Source organism: Ranitomeya variabilis, chromosome 3 (genome assembly GCF_051348905.1).
Source record: "Ranitomeya variabilis isolate aRanVar5 chromosome 3, aRanVar5.hap1, whole genome shotgun sequence".
NCBI classification, from domain to species: Eukaryota; Metazoa; Chordata; class Amphibia; order Anura; family Dendrobatidae; genus Ranitomeya; species Ranitomeya variabilis.
Window position 1 is genome coordinate 116,665,959 of NC_135234.1, and position 21,990 is coordinate 116,687,948.

General features: G+C 43.8%; 1 protein-coding gene across 9 annotated transcripts in view; it reads left to right on the forward strand.

The window, feature by feature from the left end:
• Positions 1-21,990, forward strand: part of TSPOAP1 (TSPO associated protein 1) — a 268,852-nt gene that overhangs the window by 236,915 nt on the left and 9,947 nt on the right. For 6 of the 9 annotated variants that reach the window (XM_077294574.1, XM_077294577.1, XM_077294580.1 and 3 more), the window contains 2 exons: positions 7,196-7,297; positions 8,443-8,481. In XM_077294574.1, the coding sequence (XP_077150689.1) occupies positions 7,196-7,297; positions 8,443-8,481 (141 nt within the window). The remainder of the gene's footprint in view (positions 1-7,195; positions 7,298-8,442; positions 8,482-21,990) is intronic. The other 3 variants (XM_077294576.1, XM_077294575.1, XM_077294581.1) reach the window with 1 other exon arrangement.

The window sequence follows — 21,990 nt, forward strand, 5'->3', positions numbered from 1 at the left end:
ACCCCCCATAAGTGACACCATTTTGGAAAGTAGACCCCCTAAGGATCTTATCTAGATGTGTTGTGAGAGCTTTGAACCCCCAAGTGTTTCACTACAGTATATAACGCAGAGCCGTGAAAATAAAAAATAATTTTTTCCCACAAAAATGGTTTTTTAGCCCCCCAAATTTTTATTTTCCTAAGGGTAATAAGAGAAATTGGACCTCAGAAGTTGTTGTCCAATTTGTCCTGAGTACGCTGACACCCCACATGTCTGGGTAAACCCGTGTTTGGGCGCACGGGAGAGCTTGGAAGGGAAGGAGCACTGTTTTACTTTTTCAACGCAGAATTGGCTGGAATTGAGATCGGACGCCATGTCGCGTTTGGAGAGCCCTGATGTGCCTAAACAGTGGAAACCTCCAATTCTAACTGAAACCCTAACCCAAACACACCCCTAATCCCAACCACACCCCTAACCCCAACCCTAACCACACCCATAACTCCAACACACCCCTAATCCTAACCATAACCCTAACCACACCCCTAATCCTGACACACCCCTAACCCTAATCCCAACCGTAAGTGTAATCCTTACTCTAGCCCCAACCCTAACCCTAGCCCCAACCCTAACCCTAGCCCTAACCCTAATGGGAAAATGGAAATAAATACTTTTTTTTTTCCCCTAACTAAGGGGGTGATGAAGGGGGGGTTTGATTTACTATTTATAGCGGGTTTTTTAGCGGATTTTTATGATTGGCAGCTGTCACACACTAAAAGACGCTTTTTATTGCAAAAAATATTTTTTGCGTTACCACATTTTGAGAGCTATAATTTTTCCATATTTTGGTCCACAGAGTCATGTGAGGTCTTGTTTTTTGTGGGACGAGTTGACGTTTTTTTGGTAACATTTTTGGGCATGTGACATTTTTTGATCGCTTTTTATTACGATTTTTGTGAGGCAGTATGACCACAAACCAGCTATTCATGAATTTCTTTTTTTGGGGGAGGCGTTTATACCGTTCCACGTTTGGTAAAATGGATAAAGCAGTTTTATTTTTCGGGTCAGTATAATTACAGTGATACCTCATTTATATAATTTTTTTATGTTTTGGAGCTTTTATACGATAATTCTTTTTTATAAAATAGTTTTTATTTTTGCATCGCTTTATTCTGAGGACTATAACTTTTTTATTTTTTCGCTGATGACGCTGTATGGCAGCTCGTTTCTTGCGGGACAAGATGACGTTTTCAGCAGTAGCATGGTTATTTATATCTGTGTTTTTGATTGTGTGTTATTCCACTTTTTGTTCGGCGGTATGATAATAAAGCGTTGTGTTTTGCCTCGTTTTTTTTTGTTTTTTTTTTACGGTGTTCACTGAAGGGGTTAACTAGTGGGACAGTTTTATAGGTCAGGTTGTTACGGACGCGGCGATACTAAATATGTGTACTTTTATTGTTTTTGGTTTTTTTTATTTAGATAAAGGAATGTATTTATGGGAACAATATTTTTTTTTTCTTTATTTAGGAATTATTTTTTTTTACACACCAAATTTTTTTTTCTTACTCTATAACATTGCCCCCGGGGGGGGGCATCATGTTATAAGGTCAGATCGCTGATCTGACACTTTGCAATGCACTATGTCAGATCAGCGATCTGACGTGCACTGCTCCTGGCTTACCAGCGCCTGCTCTGGGCAGGCGCTTGGTAAGCCACCTCCCTGCAGGACCCGGATGCAGCCCCACGGCCATTTTGGATCCGGGGCCTGCAGGGAGGAGACGCTCGGTACAAGGTGAGCACCTCGCCTTGTACCAAGGGTCTCAGGGAGCTCCCTCCCTGCGCGATGCTTCCCTATGCCCCCGAAACGCTGCGATCATGTTTGATCGGGACCGCTCCTGGCACATAGTGCCGGATAGTAATAAAATCAAAAACAAGACACCTCCGCACTGCTGCAATACGTTAGACCCTAATGTCTCTAACCCTTCTTAGCTGCTTATGGCCGTAATGATATAACCCCATATACACCTGGGTGCTGCATCCAAAAAAATAGTTCACAGTACACAACGATAGCAAAAGAAGTATGGAGCGCGCTCACCGGCATCAGATTCCATGCTTCGGAATCGCAGCAGGTGATTAATCACCAATGAATAGGGTGAGACTTAATTATACCAAACTAGAGATCTAATACAGCGTGCCCGGGGTGAAAAAAGAGTCCACAATAGTAATAAATCAAAAACAAGACACCTCCGCACTGCTGCAATACGTGAGGGAGTGGGAGGAGTGACTAGAATCACACAGGTAAAAGAACCCTCCCTACTTCTGTTAATGTCAGGACCCGTTGAAGTGCCGTCTGCACGAAACGGCCGTCGTCTGTTTGTCTCCACATCTCTTCCTGCCTAGTTTTTTTTATGTCCGAATAAAAGCATGAAAATTCTACTCCGGTGAGTGCGCTCCATACTTCTTTTGCTAACATAGTGCCGGATGTCAGCTGCGATAGTCAGCTGACACCCGGCCGCGATTGACCGCGCTCCCCCCGTGAGCGCGGCCGATCGCATATGACGTACTATCCCGTCCCTGGGAATTAAGTCCCAGGTCACCTCGACGGGATAGTACGTCATATGGGATTAAGGGGTTAATATAATTGAGGATCTGTGGTGAGACGTGAAGATTGCTGTTCACCAGAGGAAGCCATCTAACGTGTAGGAGCTCTAGCAGTTTTCCCTTGCAAAGGGCAAAATTCCCAGTGGAAAGCTCAGAGACTTATCCAAAGCGACTTGCAGCTGTAATTGCAGCAAAAGGAGGCTTTACAAAGTACTGACTTTATGGGGGATACATAAATATGCGCATTGAAGTTTTCACTTTTTTTGTCCTATTTGTTGTTTGCTTCACAATAAAAAGAAAACCAAATGTTCACAGTTGTAGGCATGTTCTTTACATGAACTGATACAAACCCTAAAAAACAACCTGTGATATTCCAGATTGTAAGGTATCAAAACACGAAAAATGCTAGGGTGGGGGAGGGTTTGAATTCCTTTTATAGTGATCTGGCCCCTATTGCTGGTCAACTTTCTAAGGTTTCTGTGCTTCTTTACTGCTAGCTGATCGCTGATGGGCTTAACAGTAGGACACATAATGTTCATCTTATTTTTAACCCCTTCCTAACATCCACCATATATGTATACCGAAAGTGGCAATGAGTTATATGGAGGAGGCTTTGGAGCTGTGGACCAGATGACGGTGGTTAGATAGCTGCCGCGATAGGCACCAGCTCTGATCCCAATAGTAACCCCTTAATTTCAATGGCCAACACTGACTTTGTTAAATTTATATTTTAATTATATAAAGTAAAAATGTAATTTTTACTGCAGAGTGAATGACCCACAACAGAGACTTTTTTTTAATCTTCTAATGCATTTTATGGTAAATGTAAATGCTGCCAATGAAATGAAATCTTCTCTCACAAAAACAAACAAGCCATTATTCGGCAATGGAAAACGAAACTAAGCTTAAATTGGCCATGGGTAAGAAAGAGTTAATCAACTAATCTCACTTGTCAGAATTGACCAAAGAATACAGTCCATTCAGTCATACCCTAATGTACTTACATCCATCAATGTACAAATGTTTAATCAAAATAATGTGCAGTGTAAGGATGGATACAGTAACCTTGCATAGCAAGTTTTCTGCATCATCCCGTCAGTGCTACTTTCTGTGATAAATGTATTCCGACATTATTTTTGTCTTTGTAGCAGTTTATATAAATGGTAAGAGTTCAGTCTGTGTAGATTACCCAACTAGGTAACTCCCATTTCCAGAGCAAGTTGTGTGGACTATTTCCCCACTAGTTCATCTGCTGGAACATCCGTGAATCAGCTAACATCACTGGGCTAAGCTGTACCAAGAAATACCTGGCAATGTCACGCCGTTCAGAGCAGTATATGAATCTCGGCAGGCATTCTTAGGCTATGTGCACACTTTGCATGTGACCTCTGCGGGTTCTCCCACAGCGGATTTGATAAATCTGCATTGCAAAACCGCTGCGGTTATCCCTGCAGATTTATCGCGGTTAGTTTTGCGGTTTCCGCTGCGGGTTTACTCCTATACTATTGATGCTGCATATGCAGCAATATGCAGCATCAATAGTAATGTTAAAAATAATAAAAAATGGTTATACTCACCCTCTGATCTCCTCGGCGCTGCACGCGGCGGTCCGGCTCCAAAGATGCTGTGCGAGAAGGACCTTCGTGACGTCACGGTCATGTGACCGCGGCGTCATCACGGTCATGTGACCGCGACGTCACCGCAGGTCCTGCTCGCACAGCAACCCTGAGACCGGACAGCCGCGTGCAGCGCTGAGAGGTGAGTATAGCATTATTTTTTATTTTAATTCTTTTTTTTTACACTAATATGGTTCCCAGGGCCTGGAGGAGAGTCTCCTCTCCTCCACCCCAGGTACCATCTGCACATTATCCGCTTACTTCCCACATCGTGGGCACAGCCACATGCGGGAAGTTAGCAGATCAATGCATTCCTATGGGTGCAGAATCACAGCGATTCTGCACAAAGAAGTGACATGCTGCGGAATGTAAACCGCTGCGTTTCTGCGCGGTTTTTCCCGCAGCATGTGCACAGCGGATTGCTGTTTCCATAGGGTTTGCATGTAAATGGAAACGCTATGGAAACTGCTGCGGACCCTCAGCATCAAAATCGCCGCGGATCCGCGGTAAAACCCGCAAAGTGTGAACATGGCCTTAATGTGAGAAATATAGAACTGGTCATCATATTTTTACCGTGAGATTATCATTTTGGATCAATGATAAACTATGAATTTAGTTTTTTACATTCTCACTAGTTATTTTTTTTCACAAGTGATTGAAATTAAATTGTAAGGCTTATTCAGTCGAGCAAAGCAGCCCTTCACGGTAACAGTCCGTCAGTTCTCACCGTGCACCAGCCATGGGCCCAAAAATCTTTGCATATTGTCTGGGACATATGATTAGTGTGCTACGCAATTCATTGTATAAAGGGAATCTGTCAGCAGCTGTCGGATAAGCCAGTGCAGGAAATAGGGTGCCATGATGATATCTGTCCAAGTATTTAACTGCAAAAATATAACTTTCAGGTTTAGTCAGAGGGAGTTTGAGAGTCACACCTCCCACACCCACTGTGTACAGATGTACAGGAATATGGTGGAACAAGTGTACCAAGTTAGACCACGATGACTTAACCCATAGAAAAAGATCAAGTCCACACGGAAGGGAGCACCACAACCATATGTAAAAAATACAAAATCTTTTATTAGTAAGCTTTTACAAAAAATAATGCAACACACAAAAAGATACATCACACAGAAAAACGGATACAAACATTATGTTTCCAAGTCCACGGTGAGCCCCAACAGTTATATATTCAGCAGTGCCCTCCGCCCTCACGAATTTATAAGTTAGACCACGATGGTCACTGATGAGTATATGTGATGAAATGAGGTACTCATGGATAAACGAATGCTATCCTTTATTCTTAAAAGATGTAGTGCGCATTTAGGCTGAGGACCTGATGAAGGCTGAAATCCTCAGCCAAAACTCATTATGCGTCTATTGGGAACAAAGTATGGCATTCTTGTACCCTTCAGGCTATTGTACACACATTGTGATTCTTGTCATCACATCTGCTCGGCAGTGCTGATGCCAGTCTAACTCTTTGGACCTAGTCTACTATTATTAACCCCTTAGTGACGGAGCCAAATTTTTGAAATCTGATCAATGTCACTTTATGTGGTAATAACTCTGGAATGATTCAACATATCCCAGTGATTTTGAGATTGTTTTTTCATGACACATTATAGTTTATGATAATGGTAAATTTAGGTCAATATGTTTTGTGTTTATTTATAAAAAAATATCAGAAATTTGAGAAAAATGTTTACAAATTAGCAATTTTCTAACTTTAAATGATTATCCCTTTAATCCAGATAGTCATACCATAGAAAAACATTAATAAATAATATTTCCCACATGTCGACTTTACATCTGCACCGTTTGTAAAGTGTTCTTTTTGTTAGTATTTTAGGAGGTTTAAAAATGTAGCAGTAATTTTTCATTTTTTCAAGGAAATGTACAAAATTTATTTTTTTAGGGACCTATCCATGTTTGAAGTGACTTTAGGCGTCCTATATATTGGAAACCCCCAATAGTGATACCATTTTAAAAACACCCCCTGACATATTGAAAACTGCTGTCAGGTAGTTTATTAACCCTTCAGTTGCTTTTCAGGAGTTAATGCAAAGTGACATAACAGAAATTAAAATGTGTATTTTTACCACCTAAATATCTCTAACTTCTGAACAGGTTACAACAGCGGTCAGACTCTAAGGCCGCTATTTGGTCATGAATTGCCATGGCAAACATCAGGACCACACAATCATGATCCGAGAGCACCAATTGGGATAAAGAGGAAGCCACCACACTCTGTTAACCATTTATAATGATGTAGTCTTTATTGACAGCAGCATCTAAGGGGTTAAACAGATTTTTACGGTGCAAACACTGATTGTGGCTGATGCAGCAAGTTGTCAGCTATAGTGTACAGCCAATAGCTGCTGGGTTGTCACCTGTATGGGGAGGCTATTCTCTTATATCTCAGGTCAGTTAAAAGACGCATTGGCTGTCATTAAGGGGTTAAATAATTTTGGGAATCTTGGAGTCCAGACATGAGGATACGGTTTCCAGACCAAGGGGCCTGCTGCTAAGGTATATCCACAAGTCTTATTCAAGGCTTCTTAAGGAGTTGTGCTCATTCATCTGCACAACACGCTAATGTGAGCGGATAGCCCCTACATTCCCTTTCAACACCTGCTACACTTAAATAGCATCCCCTCTTTCCTTCTTTTTCTCTATTGGAGGGTCCTCTTGCTGTGATACTTCATACAATGAAGTGGTCCATCAGTGCCTGTGGGTTGGGGAAGCCAGATTAACAGGCTTACGCTATAAACCGGCAATTTATTAAATATGCTTAGGGCTTGCCTTTTACAATGTGTCCTGCAAGAAGATTTTGTTTCTGTTTTTTTTACGCAAAGTGTTGGATCGCTATTTCATTAAATGCTTTATATGCTTAGTTGTGTATTTTGCCTGTTTTTTATGTATTTTTGCTGTTCCTGTAAGACCTTTGCTTACAGTCTACTGCTTGTCTGTGCTGCTTTTTTTTATTTTATTTCTTTAAGCTATCGGCGCTTTCTCTGCTTCTCCTTCTCCTCCTCCTCCTCATGCTCCTCCTTCAGGCCGCTTCGCTATTCCTCCTCCAAAGCCCCGGCGCTCCAAGAAAGGTCTGTGCGTCATTGTGCTGTGCATGTTGTAAATGCTTCAAGTAGAATTGCGACTACTTGGCTATTGACCAAAATATGGTGTCATTAAATCATCCATCTGCCAGTACAGTACAGGGTTGTTAGTTTCTTGTTTTTTGTTTATATCAGGGGCAGACACAGATAGAAAAGGGCCTCTGTGCAAGGACAGTATATGGGCCCCTTTCAGTCTATTAACTTGTCTATGACAGTAGCTGCTCACCGCTTTGTGGGTGCCCCCTTACCTGTCGGGCCCTTGACTGACTGCACAGGTTGCATCAATGGTATGTCCGCCCCTGGTATATATCTGGGGGGAAGGGGTAGGGTGAATTTTCTTCCTTTAAGGCTTATGCACCTTTTTGATAATCCACGGTTTTTGTAAGAAAAATAAAGGCAAAAATATACGAACCATAAATACGGTTGTAAGTATCTGACTTATCAGCAACAGTTTGTTTTACATAAAAAGGGGCACGGATTTGAAAATGGCCATGGTCACGGGCATTATAACAAACCTATAAATATAAAGGTTCCTGAAAGAAATCAGCCTCCAGGGTGTCCCGATAGAAAGTTCCTGACTAGTGATGAGCCAATATACTCGTTACTCGAGATTTCTCGAGCACGCTCGGGTGTCCTCCGAGTATTTTTTAGTGCTCGGATGTTTAGTTTTTCTTGCCGCAGCTGAATGATTAACATCTGATTGCCAGCATAAGTACATGTGGGGGTTGCCTGGTTGCTAGCGAATGTACTTATGCTGGCTAACAGATGTAAATCATTCAGCTGCGGCAATAAAACCTAAATCTCCGAGCACTAAAAAATACTCAGAGGACCCCTGAGCATGCTCGGGAAATCTTGAGTAACGAGTGTAGTCGCTCATCACTATTCCTGTCCTGACATCTCCTGTTTCTGAGGAGTTGTGCAGTATATCAAGCTGACCAGTGAACACACGAGAACTTGCAGGTGCTTTTTTCAGTTTCTATTTGGTAGTTTGGGGAGGGGGGGGGTTGTTAGTTGCAATTACACACAGGGAATATTTGACCATAGTCTCGTTTGAAATAAACTTGCCATAGTCGGACATTATATTTCAGTGATCTTGTATAAATTAATTGCCATTTTTTCTTCTTTTTTCTCAGTACAACGTTCATCTGGTTCCGAAGAGAATATTGCAGAAGGTAAATGTGTCATACTATTAAAATAGCCAATAACATAGGAGGGAGGGGAAGTGTAGAAAGCTCACCACGTTGCCAATTTCAAGTCCATATGTCAGCCGGGATCCATCCTGAGGGGTGCCGCACCCATTGGTGATCACAAGCAAAGGTAAAAAAGAGAAAAGGGAAATCCACCGGCACGTCCAACAGGAGAATAAAAGTTACTATTTATTAGAAAAAACTTTAAAACATGATAAAAAATGAAACCTGACGCGTTTCTGGTGTATACCAGTCCTTATTCATAGGACAACTGAGATAACATGTAACAAAACAAATTTTATACTCGGCTTGCAGTGAATGAGCAAAAACAATAGGTGGAGCTCAAATCAATGCTGCAGAGGAAGTTGCAAACAATACAGGTGTCAACCATAAGACAATGAATGTGGTACAATAGTTAACCTATAAACATACCAAAAAGAAAAAAGAAAATATATTTTTTTATATTTTCAAAAACAATGCACATATTACCACCATATAACTATATCAAAATAATTCTTAAAACAAATAGAATGACAATAATACTTCACAAAATATCAACCTCTGCACGTATCAGAAAATTCTTTTTGAAACATAATAACTAATAAATGAAAATTATTTTTGAAATTCATACATCGGGCATATTTGGTATCCAAGGTCAATATCCAGTGGGCTTCCCTTATAGCTAACCAATAGATGATGTTCACATAGCCTCACACATCAACACGGTCTCCAAAAATAATATCCTTGTATTTGTAGAGCATGTCGCCATTTTGTGAGAATAATCAAAAGTAACCTGATCATTTAATACATACTATAAAATATAAATTATAATGAATTATCCAGATGACTTTGCCAACAATTATTATAAAAGATACAGCACCATTTTGTGCTCTTTCCCTACCTATATCTTTAATATTTAAAGTGTCCTTCGATAAATAAATATGCTCACACCAAATATAGTTACTCTTGTTAAATGCAGGATGGAATCCGGTAACCCCACTAACTTCAGTCCTAATCCTTTCTCTATTCAACACAAGTATCAGAGTATGTCAAAGTTCTTTCATGTAGACCTAGTTTTGTGGCCTATAGACCAGCACTAGGTTGCATCTAGTGTTTTTCAACCTAATGCAACATGCAAATCAGACTTTTTTTTTTTTAAATTCGTTTATTAATTCAGTATAAACAAACAATGCACACATTTGCAATTATCATCAATTATACCATGACATACAAATAGTTGTAGAACAACATCATATCAGAAGTTACAAAGATAATGAAATGTGCATGGTAAATCATTAGATTCTTATAAGAAAAATACCTATTATACAACTTAACAACTTTAACCACTAACAGTAACAGTAAGTCGCCAAGAGAAAACAGATTTAAATCCTGCTCTATGGGCAATGTCCCCAAAAACCACAAGCCCACCCTCCTATGTAGATGTCTAGTCAGTGCAGACTATAGAGTATGACAAGAGGAGTTCCATTTGCCCCATATCTTCTCAAATTTACCTGGACATCCTCTATTTTGATACATTGTTTTTTCATATGGGATAATTGAATTCACCAGATCGATCCAAACTCTAAGGGTCGGGGGGAGCCACCCATCCATCTTAACGCCAATACCTTCCTTGCCAAAAAGAGCGTCTCTCGGAGAAAGATCCCAGTGTGATGATCCCAGGTCTCCGTATCCCACACCCCGAACAGACAGGTTAACGGTTCAAGTGGGACAGGGATCGACAATAACGATGTTAATAATGTCGTCACCTCTCTCCAATAATGAAGGACTACAGGGCACCTCCAAATCATATGAACAAAATCAGCATCGGGCACATGACATCGCAAACAATCTGACGAATGCAAGCGGCCCATTTTAAAGAGACGTGCCGGGGTTAAATAGGCCTGATATATGATATATAATTGGGTCATTCTATTATTGATTGAAGGGGAAACTTTAGTTGAAGATTCAAGAATATCCTCCCAATCCTCTCCCAGTACATCGGGAAGGAGTTCCTCCCATTTCCCCTTGACAGAGTTGATGACCGACCCATCTCCCATGGATAATAGATATGTATATAGAGAGGATATAAGTCCTTGAGGACCCTGTGATTTGAGGATACCTATTAAAGGCAAAGAAGAGATCGCCCGACCCGTACCCACATTTCGTATATATGATTGAAAAGCTGACCTCAGCTGCAAATACCTAAAGAATTGGGACCTAGGAATGTTGTAATTATTTCGTAATTGTTCAAAGGTTACAAAAATCCCCTGGTTATGTATATCGCCCACCGAGAGAACACCATGGGAGACCCAGAAATCAGTGGATGGGTGATTTAGTAATTCAGGTATATAACCATTGTTCCACAGTGGCATCTCGGCTATGACATCCGTAAATTTAATAATTCTTTTTATTTGTCTCCATATCAATCTCGCCAGCCGGAGCATAGGTAACAGACGACAAGTACCAACTTTCTCCATCTCTAGAAATCCCAGCGGGCAATCAATCCGGGCAGAATGAATTAAATGACTCTCAGAATTAGGCAAGGAGCTATCAGGCATCCATTTACTTATCGCCTTAGCCTGTCCGGCAAGGTAGTACAAATAGAGGTCTGGTAAAGCCGCCCCACCCCCCTTTTTTGGTCTCTGTAAAATAGATAATTTGAGTTTGGGTCTGGCCTTTCCCCATATAAAGGACGTGATTAAGGAGTTTAATTTTGCAAAAAATGATTTGGGTATTGGTACAGCACTATGTTGAAAGCAGTAATTAAGTTTGGGAAGCAGTATCATCTTAATTAGATTAATGCGGCCTGCGACAGAGAGGGGGAGTCTACCCCAGGTTATAAATTTAGACTTGACCAAATCCAGCAATGGGTAAATGTTTTGTTGTAGGTCTAACCGACTGTACTGAGACATATGAATACCCAGATATTTGAAGTTGGAAGCCACAGGTAGCGAAGTGGGAATCCCGAGGCAGGGAGCCGAAGTATGAGATAGAGGCATCAGGGCAGATTTATCCCAATTTATATATAGGCCGGAAAATTTGCTAAATTTATCTATGGTTGTTATCACTTGTGGTAGGGTTTCTTCTGCTTTATCCATAAATATTATCATATCATCAGCATATAGGCCAATGGTATCCGTACGATCTGCAATATTTATTCCCTTAATATCCGGGAAGGATCTTATGCGTATTGCTAAAGCCTCTATCGCAAGGGCGAAGAGAGCTGGGGATAGAGGGCACCCCTGCCGGGTTCCCCTGTGTAATGCAAAAGATTCAGAGATGGAATTATTCACGATTACACGCGCCCTGGGATTCTTATACAGCGTGTCTATCCCCCTAATAAATTTCTCTCCAAAACCATACTTCTGCAGACACGCGGAGAGGAAAGGCCACTCGAGGGAGTCAAATGCCTTGGCCGTATCCAGCGATGCCAGCGCCCAACTATTGTCTGGCTCTAGAGAGCTGTACTGAATCACCGATTGGACTCGCCTGATATTGATAGAAGTACTTTTCCCGGGCATAAAGCCAGTTTGATCTGGGTGTATAAGGTCCAATATGAGCGTATTTAGTCTAGTGGCCAATATTTTAGTGAAAATTTTGTAATCTACGTTTACTAGTGATATGGGGCGATACGATCCACATTCCAGAGGATCCTTCCCTTCTTTTTTAAGTACAATAATGTTTGCATCATAGAATGTTTCGGGCATCGTCTCTCCCTCCCATATATTCCTGAGTACTTTCAATAAAAGTGGTGCCAATTGACCTCGATACTTCTTATACAGTTCAATAGGGAACCCATCAGGTCCAGGGGCCTTCCCGGTGGCCATGTCCATTATAGCTTGCTCAACCTCCTCCAAAGTAAACTCAGCCTCCATAAAGGCTTGCTGAATTGAACTTAATGAAGGGAATGCTATGTCCGATAAATAGTCTACACATTCAGGAACACCCAAACCACTATTAGACTTGTATAAAGATTTATAATAATCATGAAAACACTGGAGGATCTCCTCAGTAGAAGATACCAATGAACCATCAGGTGCCCGAATCTGCAATACTGTATTGGATGTGTTATGTTGGCGTACTAAAAAGGCCAATAGTTTACTGGCTTGATTCCCCAATTCGAAATATGATTGACGGGTAAAAAACAATTTACGTTTGGATTTTGTGTCTATATGTTGGGTATATAGCCTTTGGGAAGTGAGCCAAGCTACCCTGTTGCCACTAGTTTGGTTGGCTACATAGGCGGCCTCGGATTCCTTCAACTGTCGCTCCATCTCATCATCCCTTCCCGCCGTTATTCTTTTAATATAGGAAATAGTGGAGGACAGACATCCCCTTAGATATGCTTTTAAAGTATCCCAGAACAGACCAAGATTTGAGGGATCTGGGTGGGTGAGGATAAAACAGTTCAACTGATCTACCGTTCTATCGCTAGAATCTATTAATTTCAACCAGAAGGGATTCAATTTCCAAGGTATAAAATTATTTGATTGACCATATTTAAGTTTAAGAATAACTGGACTGTGGTCCGATATCCCCCTATTGCCATGCTCAATACTATCTACCCACAACGCCACATCGCTAGACCCAAATATGTAGTCTATACGAGACAGAGACCGCCTAGTTGATGAATGGCAAGTGTAATCCTTTATCCCAGGGTGACGAATTCTCCATAAGTCCAGCCATCCGCTACCACCCATAAACAGTGCCAACGGAGAAGAAGATTGAACAGAAGGGCCTCCAGATATCCCATCCCCCAGTCTCAATCTATCCAAGGAACTATCCATGACTAAGTTAAAATCTCCCATACAAATAATACTAGCGTCAGGATAATTTAGGGAGAATCCCATTGCCATACGGAGAACCGATATATTAGCTGGGGGTGGGTTATAGATACACAGTATCACGTATTCCCGAGTATTAATAAAAGCATGTACAAAAACGAAGCGACCTTCGGGATCTCGTCTTGCCTCCCTGGCCTCCCATCTAACACTTCTATGGATTAGCAGAGAGACCCCTCTTGAGTAACTGGTATGAAATGCATGGAGGGACCACTGCACCCACGGCTTTTGTGTACACTTAGCTGTGTCCCTGGTCAGATGTGTCTCGACAAGTGCTACAACATGGGGGTGATATCGCTTAATTTGTGAAAATACCTTGATTTTTTTACGGGGAGTCTTAATTCCCCGCACATTCCAAGTCATATACACAATCTCAGATCCCATAGCTACACTTGAGAAAAAGAATATTATACACCATAGCTTGTGTAGAGATCAGGAACACCACGCAGAGCACAGAATTATCAATGGCGACTATTAAACACATCAAAAAATCAAAACTGGTATAAAAACCCAAATAAAATAAAACTTGAACAGTAGAGGAGTTTAATCTTTCACTCCTACAGTCAATCAGAAAAGGGGATACCCTCACTGGAATCAGCGTTCGGTATTGTTGGTAAACTCAACACCCTGTACGGAGAGCTCCAATTATATTGCCATTGGATAAGAGAGATTGCTCAGGAGTCCGGCACATTAGACACCTTGTATGTACGTAACCATTCGGTTACCTCCGCCGGATCTGTAAAAAACAGGGAAGAGCCTTCATGGACAACACGGAGCCGAGCCGGGTAGAGCATGGAATAGAGGATGCTTTTATCCCTGAGCCGCTTCTTAACTTCCACAAATCGAACTCGCTGCTTTTGGAGCTCCATAGAGAAATCCGGGAAAATTGATATAGTGGCGTTATTGAATTTAATAGGGCCCTTCTGCCTCGCCAGGCGGAGTATCGCATCTCTGTCCCTGCAGTTGAGAAGACGCGCCAAGAAAGGCCGGGGTGGGGCTCCAGCGGGGAGAGGCCTCGTTGGTACTCTATGGGCCCTCTCCACCGAAAACGTTGAGGAGAATCCATCTCCCAGGGAGGTTTTCAGCCAGTCTTCAAGAAATTGTTCAGGCTGCTGACCCTCCGTGCGCTCCGGCAAGCCAATTATTCGAATATTATTACGGCGCAGTCTGTTTTCCAAGTCATCTGCCTTTTGTTTCCAGGCGTTCACGGACCCGGTGGCCTTTGATAACTTAGCTTCCATAGGGGTAATGGTGTCCTCTATCTGAGACACTCTTGTTTCAACCTCCGAGATGCGCCCTCTCATAGCCTGCATATCATGTCGCAAGCGACCAACTTCAGTATGTACGTCCTCTATTTTCTCAGTAAGAGAGGATCTAGTGAGGGAAATGGCCTGCATCAGTTGCTCAGAGGCTTGTTTGAGAGTTAGTTCGTCCTGTTCTCCCTCCTCATTACTGTCAGGCGGACAATTTTTGCGTTGGTGCTGCGTGGGATTATTTCTGAGAGTGCGCACATTATCAGGGGTGCTTTCTCTGGAATATTTCTTTAATTTCACAGCAGCCCCCGCTCCTTTAGAATGTTGCATGGTGGTTAGCAGAAGGACCCCACAGAAGGATCACACATATAGTTATAGCTGATCTATTCTTCAACAACTGATCTGCCAATATTAAATACTGAGATGGCTCCCAGGAAGATCATCGGCTAGGCAAGGGACCTTTCAGATGCTCACAGAAACAGCAGCACAGGGTTTAATAGGCACAACGTCCCAGAGCAGCCCACAGCCTCCACAGGCAGCACAGCAGATAGGGAGGGGTTAATCCCTCCAAAGTTTATGGCACAAATAGGGGCTTGTCAGACAAGGGGGGTGCAGAGCCCAATTTTCCAGGGCACATACCGCACTACCCCTTTATTGTTACTATAATGCGCTCACCTCCCAGATTGTGCCGCTGTCTTATCATGGAGCGTCACTCTCCTTGCTGCTGGAGAGCACGCTGCAGTAATGGCCGCCGCCTCCCGGGTGCCGCCCGCCGCTCCGGACCCAGCACCTGTATTTCAGTGTTCCACAGCGCTCCCGTCCCAGCGCAGGTGCCCGCTCTCTCCAAGGGAGATATGTCCGGCTTCAGCAACCGCCGGCGCCGCGTCCCTGTGAAGTGGAACACGCGCCCAAGATGGCCGCCGCAGCCTGGGGATCACACTGCCCGTCCAGGCCACTTCATTTCCCGGCGTCTCCGGGCTCCAAAACCGCCGTTTTCAGGGGTCACCGGTCTCCTGTGATCTTAAGGGCTCCTCTCCAGCCGGTGGAGCCGGTGAAACAGGGGAATTTATGGCAGGATTATTCAGGATGACCGGAGCTCTCCAGAGGTGCGTCCTTTCTCCTGGACTACATAGCCACGCCCCCCATGCAAATCAGACTTTGAACACCGTTTCAGCTCTTTGCCTGGACGCAGAGAAGGTATGCACATTCCACAGGGGTTTAGGTGCACAGTATTTTCTGGTCCAAGGACCACAGTGTCAGTTTGAATCAATTACAAGGGCCGCAAAGAAACCTAAAGGGGCATTAACATATGGGACATTTATAAAATTGTAAATAAATGCCTTGTGTGTCACATATATGAAAGTTAGAGCACTAACTGACCTTTAAAATGAGGATTCTCTTTTGCTCATGTTTGCTCTCTAGAAACGATAAAACCATACATGCATTCTGATCCATAGCAGTTGCAGAGATGTTGCCATAAATTAGGATCTAGACTCTACAAGCTAACTCCAAGTGGGCGTTAGCAGAGATTCTTCTCTGGAGGCGGTTATTTTATAAACAGGGGGTGTCATAGAGGGGAAAAAAAAGTACACTCCCCAGAAAAGGTAAGAACAGGCTTTCATCTGTGAGACACATGACACAGAGCCCTGCTCTCCTCCATGATCTCACTACTGGCATCTACTGTGTAGCGTAAAGCAGAGCATTTTTCTAAATACCTTTTCATATAGCAAAAAGGTGTGCTTTATCTACTGCACTCTGTCAGGATTTTAAACATGGCAGCTGCCAGGACATTCAGTAGGACGGACTGCATCTGAGACAGACGCATTCAAACTGTTAGGCTGACTTGAGATGAATGTTCATATTTATCTTCTTCTTTAGTCTGGCTCCACCCAGAGTCCTGTCAGTTTGACTGCACAGAGGATTGCACAGTCAAGATGCCTGACAGGATGCTTGAGACATATGAGGGTCAGTGGGTGCTCTGAACCACTGGTCTTGCTGTGTTTAGAAAGAGCACATGGACCAGGGCTCATCCCACTAAATGCCCGTATGCCTTTCCCATGGCCCCAATACTACTCGAACAACACAAGGTGAGGGTGTGGCAATACATTATTGAACCACCAACTAAGTTATAGAACTGTCCCAGCAAATCCACAAGATGGTGCAAATTGGAGCATCACCCTACCGCTGGCTCACCGGGATTAGAGCAGCTGTGACTTTGGGGCTTCGAGGGCTGACTACCCCCACCAGTGGCACCCCTCATTTGATGGGAAGCCAAACAGAGAAGTTAACGTCAAGCTTAGGAATCGGACAGGTCAGTGAGGTATGTGGCCAAGTGACCTGATTGTCCCAACTTGGGTGCTCCAAACGTCTCCATGGGCTCAGTGATGGGCAGTGGATCAAATCTGTATTCCTCCAGTTGATGCCTGGCTGCTGTTCTGTAAAGTCTCCCTCTAGAAGGATATGAGTCTCTTTTTATACCCACATCTGTCCTTCAGGCTATCATCCACATGTCAGGGGGGAAGGTGGGATGAGGTCACCTCTCATTAGTCGAGTATTCAATTAATCCGTTTAGATAATTCTTCAATGTTTGCAGGTCAACAAGCTGCATGAACTGGTACATAGGGTAATCAATAGTGATGAGCGAGTGTAATCGTTGCTTGGGTGATCTCCGAGTATTTGTAAGTGCTCAGAGATTTCGTTTTCGTTGCCTCAGCTGCATGATTTACAGCTGATAGACAGCTTGAATACATGTGGGGATTCCCTAGCAACCAGGTAACCCCCACATGTACTCAGGCTGGCTAGCAGCCGTAAATCATGCAGTTGTGTCAACAAAAACTAAATCTCCGAGCAGTTACAAATACTCGGAGACCACCCGAGCATGCTCGGGAAAACTCGAGCATAGAGTACACTTTCTCATCACTAGTAATCAACATATCAGAAAACATTGATTGTTCAATAACCCTGCAAGGGTCCCCCAAGGATAATGGGGCAATAAGCTGCAAGGACTGATTCAATAGGTAAACAGCAGCCATTCAACAATTAACAAACATCAAATTAATCTACAACAAGAGTCCGTGTTCAGACTCGTATGAACAATAGCTCATATATATGGGCCTACTGAAATTATACGTCTGGCATAGCTACAAATAAATGCTGTGTTGTCACATTCCTCCGCCTTCTTAATTAGCCAGACGTGATAGACTTCTGATCAACTGTCTCCATTTGTTGGAGACAGTGCATCATCATTTCTTTCAACATAGACAAGTGGTTTCACCTTCATGGGAATGACACTTTGTATCATCCAGTTTCCTCAAAGCATTTTCCATGTCTTCTTTGCGAATAAACGACACAATTCCCATTCCGTCCTTGTGTACATCAGCATACCAGACATTTCCAGCTTTTTCTCATATGATCTTTCAGAGCCTGCCAGCTCCCTGATGGGGGAAGCTCTAAGAAGAGGACTCTTTATTCAGTTCGCTGGAACAGGGGTTTGTTCCTCCTGCAGGGCCCTCCAAATCCTCTTATTGGTCTCCGGCTTGACCTGGGAAACTCCACACGTAACCAACGAGAAACAAACTCGCGTCCATTGCATCCAAACACAGCGTCTTCCGCATCCTGCGGATCCTGGAAGCTGATGAAGGCAAATTATGTGACACCACCTCCCCCACGATTCTTCTGCTTGATGATACGGATCTGCCTGTACCAGTGAAGCAAATCCTACAACTCCTTTTCCCACATAAGGGCCCTTAAATTGCCCACGTAAATGCACCCATTCCCTGAGTGCTGATCCCCAGTCCAGGAGATGGACACTTGGCGACCTGGCAAATGGCATTCTGGGGGGGCAGTATTTTGGTTGACCAGGCTGATAGGAGTCCCAGTGTTCTGAAGTCCTTGGGCTTGGCTATCATTATTCTTTTTCGGCTGGATGCGGTGATGGAGATTAGCTGGTTTAGGGTGGTCAATCTGCCATACAGTGTGGACAGGGTATATCACTTCATCCACTGCTGGTGTATCTCAGGGGTAACATCCCTCAGACCCTTATGGTTCTTCTTGGCAGTCGTTGACCAGCTGTGTTGGCAGACAGGCTCCAGGCCGGGGCCCTGACCCTGTAGACTATCCTTGGCCATGTGCCCAAGGTGACCACACGTATAACAACAATGCCATGGGTTGGGCAAATAAGAGGTCCTGTTTGTAAACCTTTGTCCTGGTGGGGTTTCTGCTGAGTAGCAGGATAGTCTTGCTCGAACGGCTTTGGTTGCTCAAATTCTTTGTTAAGGTGTCTCCTGGGATCAGTGGGCATATCTGGTCTCCAATGGGGTCAATTGGGTGTAAACTCGTCGGCCAATCGGGCTTCTTGCTCTGGAGTGTCAAGCTTCCGGTCGGCTATCCACTCTCGTATTTCTGGGGTCATTTTCTCCATAAGTTGCTCAAGCATGATCACGTCACTGAGGACATCAGCAGAGTGGGCAGCCAGACTCTCAAGCCATTGGTTGCAGTGCCATTGGAGTTGACTGCCAAATTCTACATAGGATGCCCCCTGGCAAGACAAAGCCCAGAACTTGGTGCAATATCACTCTTGGGTGATGGCAAAAAGGGCCAACAGGGTGTCCTTAATAGTCCAGGTGGTCCTGAGGCCCAAGCTATCGGACAGCATTCTATGCCCGGCCAGTCAAACTAGTCCACAGGTATTTTCTCCAATCAACAGTGGGCACCTGGTGCATGATCGTCAGGATCTTAAAGCTTTCCAGATGTTCATCAATTTCTGTGTTGTACTCATTAAACACTGGCATGTCTCTGTAGCGAAGATGATTTCCTTGGTGGTGGGCCATCATGGAAGTAGGGTCTGGTGCTGGCGGTAGGGGTACTGAAATTCCCCAAACCATTTCTATAACACAAGCCCTCTCCTTGGTTTGGGCTCCGGGTTTCAATGTGATCAACAATTCCTGGATTCGGGATGATTGAGACTGGGTATTTGATTCCAGACTACCACTGGATTCTGGACTTGGGAAACAGTTTAATTCCTCTGGGTCAACCTTAGTGGAGTTTTCATCGACCGCCACGTCATTCTGGGCACCTAATGAACCAATTCCTGTATCAAATCTGACCAAGTATCGGTGGCCCAGTATTCAATCCGCTGAAGCTGGCACAGCTCATGTACTCTCCGTTTCTTGTTGCGGCTGCATATCATTTCAGTTGCTCCTCCCAAAGCTAAACTAGTGGGGTTGAACATGGTAGCGCCAAAACCTGCTATGTATGCCTCACCGATTGTCTCCTGGGACTGTCTATCTACCTTCATGGTTTAGGAGCCTTTGGACAGTGTCTACAAACACCAGTCCCCTGCAGATCTGCAGGGCTAAGTAGTATCCCGACGCTGCCACCAAGTTTCGAGACATGAACGTTAGTGGGTGCTCTCATCTGCTGGCCTAGTTGACTTTAGAAAGACTGCATGGACCAAGGCTCATCCCACTGAACACAAGTATTCCTTTCCTGTGGGCAGAATACTATTCGGACAACACAGAGTGATGGTAAAACAGCGTGGCAATACTTTTATTGAACCACCAACAGACATTTATCCTGCGCTCTGTGCTTACACCTGGTTTTCCATGTAAATCTTTGAAATCTGTGATTCAGACAGAACCCCAGGTGGAAGATTCCCTATAATGAGGCAGATGGAGGCACTGTGTCCTGCCGGTGTCCATTAGTGATGAGCGACTATACTCGTTGCTCGGGTGATCTCCGAGTATTTGTTAGTTCTCGGAGATTTAGTTTTTGTCGCCTCAGCTGCATGATTTATGGCTTCTGGACAGCCTGAATACATGTGGGAATACCCTAACAAACAGGCATTCCTCACATGTGTTCAGCCTGTCTAGCAGCTGTAAATCATGCATCTGCGGCGACAAAAACGAAATAGCACTAACAAATACTCGGAGACCACCCGAGCGTGCTCGGGAAAACCCGAGCAACGAGTATACTCGCTCGTCACTAGTGTCCATCTTTTTAGGCGTGTGTAAAAGTGCAGTCTCCCACTCTGGTTCTACACCGCTGAACAGAGTCAAGATGAACTCTGCTGCCTCATTATAGTGGATAGATCCCTTGGGGGTTTCATCTGAATCGCATCATTCAGAGTTTTAGATCGAAACCCTAATATAAGTGCTCAGTGTAAAGCGCCAGATTAATGTGATCCCAAATGTTATGTAAAATGTTCCCAATAAGTTTTAACTCAATCCACAAAAAAAGTCTCCACTCAGGTGCATCATCTGTTAACCAAAATATACAGTGCTTCTTCATTACTTTTAGTACAAAGACTCTGGAAAAGCGCTTTGGCTCCTCGCCCTCCAAAAGAAATCCAGAAAATTCTGCATTTCCAAGTGCCCCCTCTGTTCTGAGTCAAACAGTGGGCCTAAACCACATTTAGCGTCCACATGTTCAGCATTTCTGTAGCTATGAGATCCTGCCTAATTTACAGGTGTATGTCCTTAGAAGCAGGAGCTGGGCACTACAATGTAGGGGCATTACAATAGCAGGTTTGCAATTTTCATTCAGCAACCTCCGCTGCTGCTTGTTTCTGGAAAACACCCATGGCAGAGGCGTAGCTAGGGTTTTGGCTCAGGGGGGGGCGAAGCTTCTGAGTGGGCCCCTAACCAGGTAACCTTGATTACAACTCGGTGATGCGCCCTAATAGTGGAGGAGAACCTCAGCAGATGACCGCACTGTTACTGAAGATAATCTCTATATAACGACCAACATTGATATTACCGCCATATGGTCAGTGGTAGATACCTGCCCTACAGAACATAGATCACAGCACAGTTACAGATAATGACTTACTGCTGACGTTCTTTTGATGGAGTCGTCACTTTTCCCGTCTTTTCCATCTGGCCCAGACCGACATGACAACTTCATCCAGCAATGACTCGGCTGCAGAGAATACAACAAAGACACATTTCACTTCTCATATTCCAGCCCCATCACCATCTATTCACAACCTGCACAAACTCCTCATCCTGCTGATACCCCAATACTGAGCCGCCGCTGCCATATGTGTCCTTATTACTGCCCCTGATACCCCAATACTGTGCCGCTGCTGCTGTATGTGTCCCTATTACTACACCTGATATCCCAATACTGAGCCGCTGCTGCCGTATGTGTCCCTATTACTGCACCTGATACCCCAATACTGAGCCGCTGCTGCCGTATGTGTCCTTATTACTGCCCCTGCTGTGTGGTTCTGTGTGCCCTCTAAATTCTAAGGCACCCCTCTATAATATAGCAATGCCAGGTGCAAGTGACCTAGAAAACAGTGCCCATATTTTGCCCCCTAGAAAGTAATATTGTCCTGTGTGCCCCTTTGATACTCACAGTAAACTGAGTTCCCCTATAACAATAAGTGCCCACTTTAC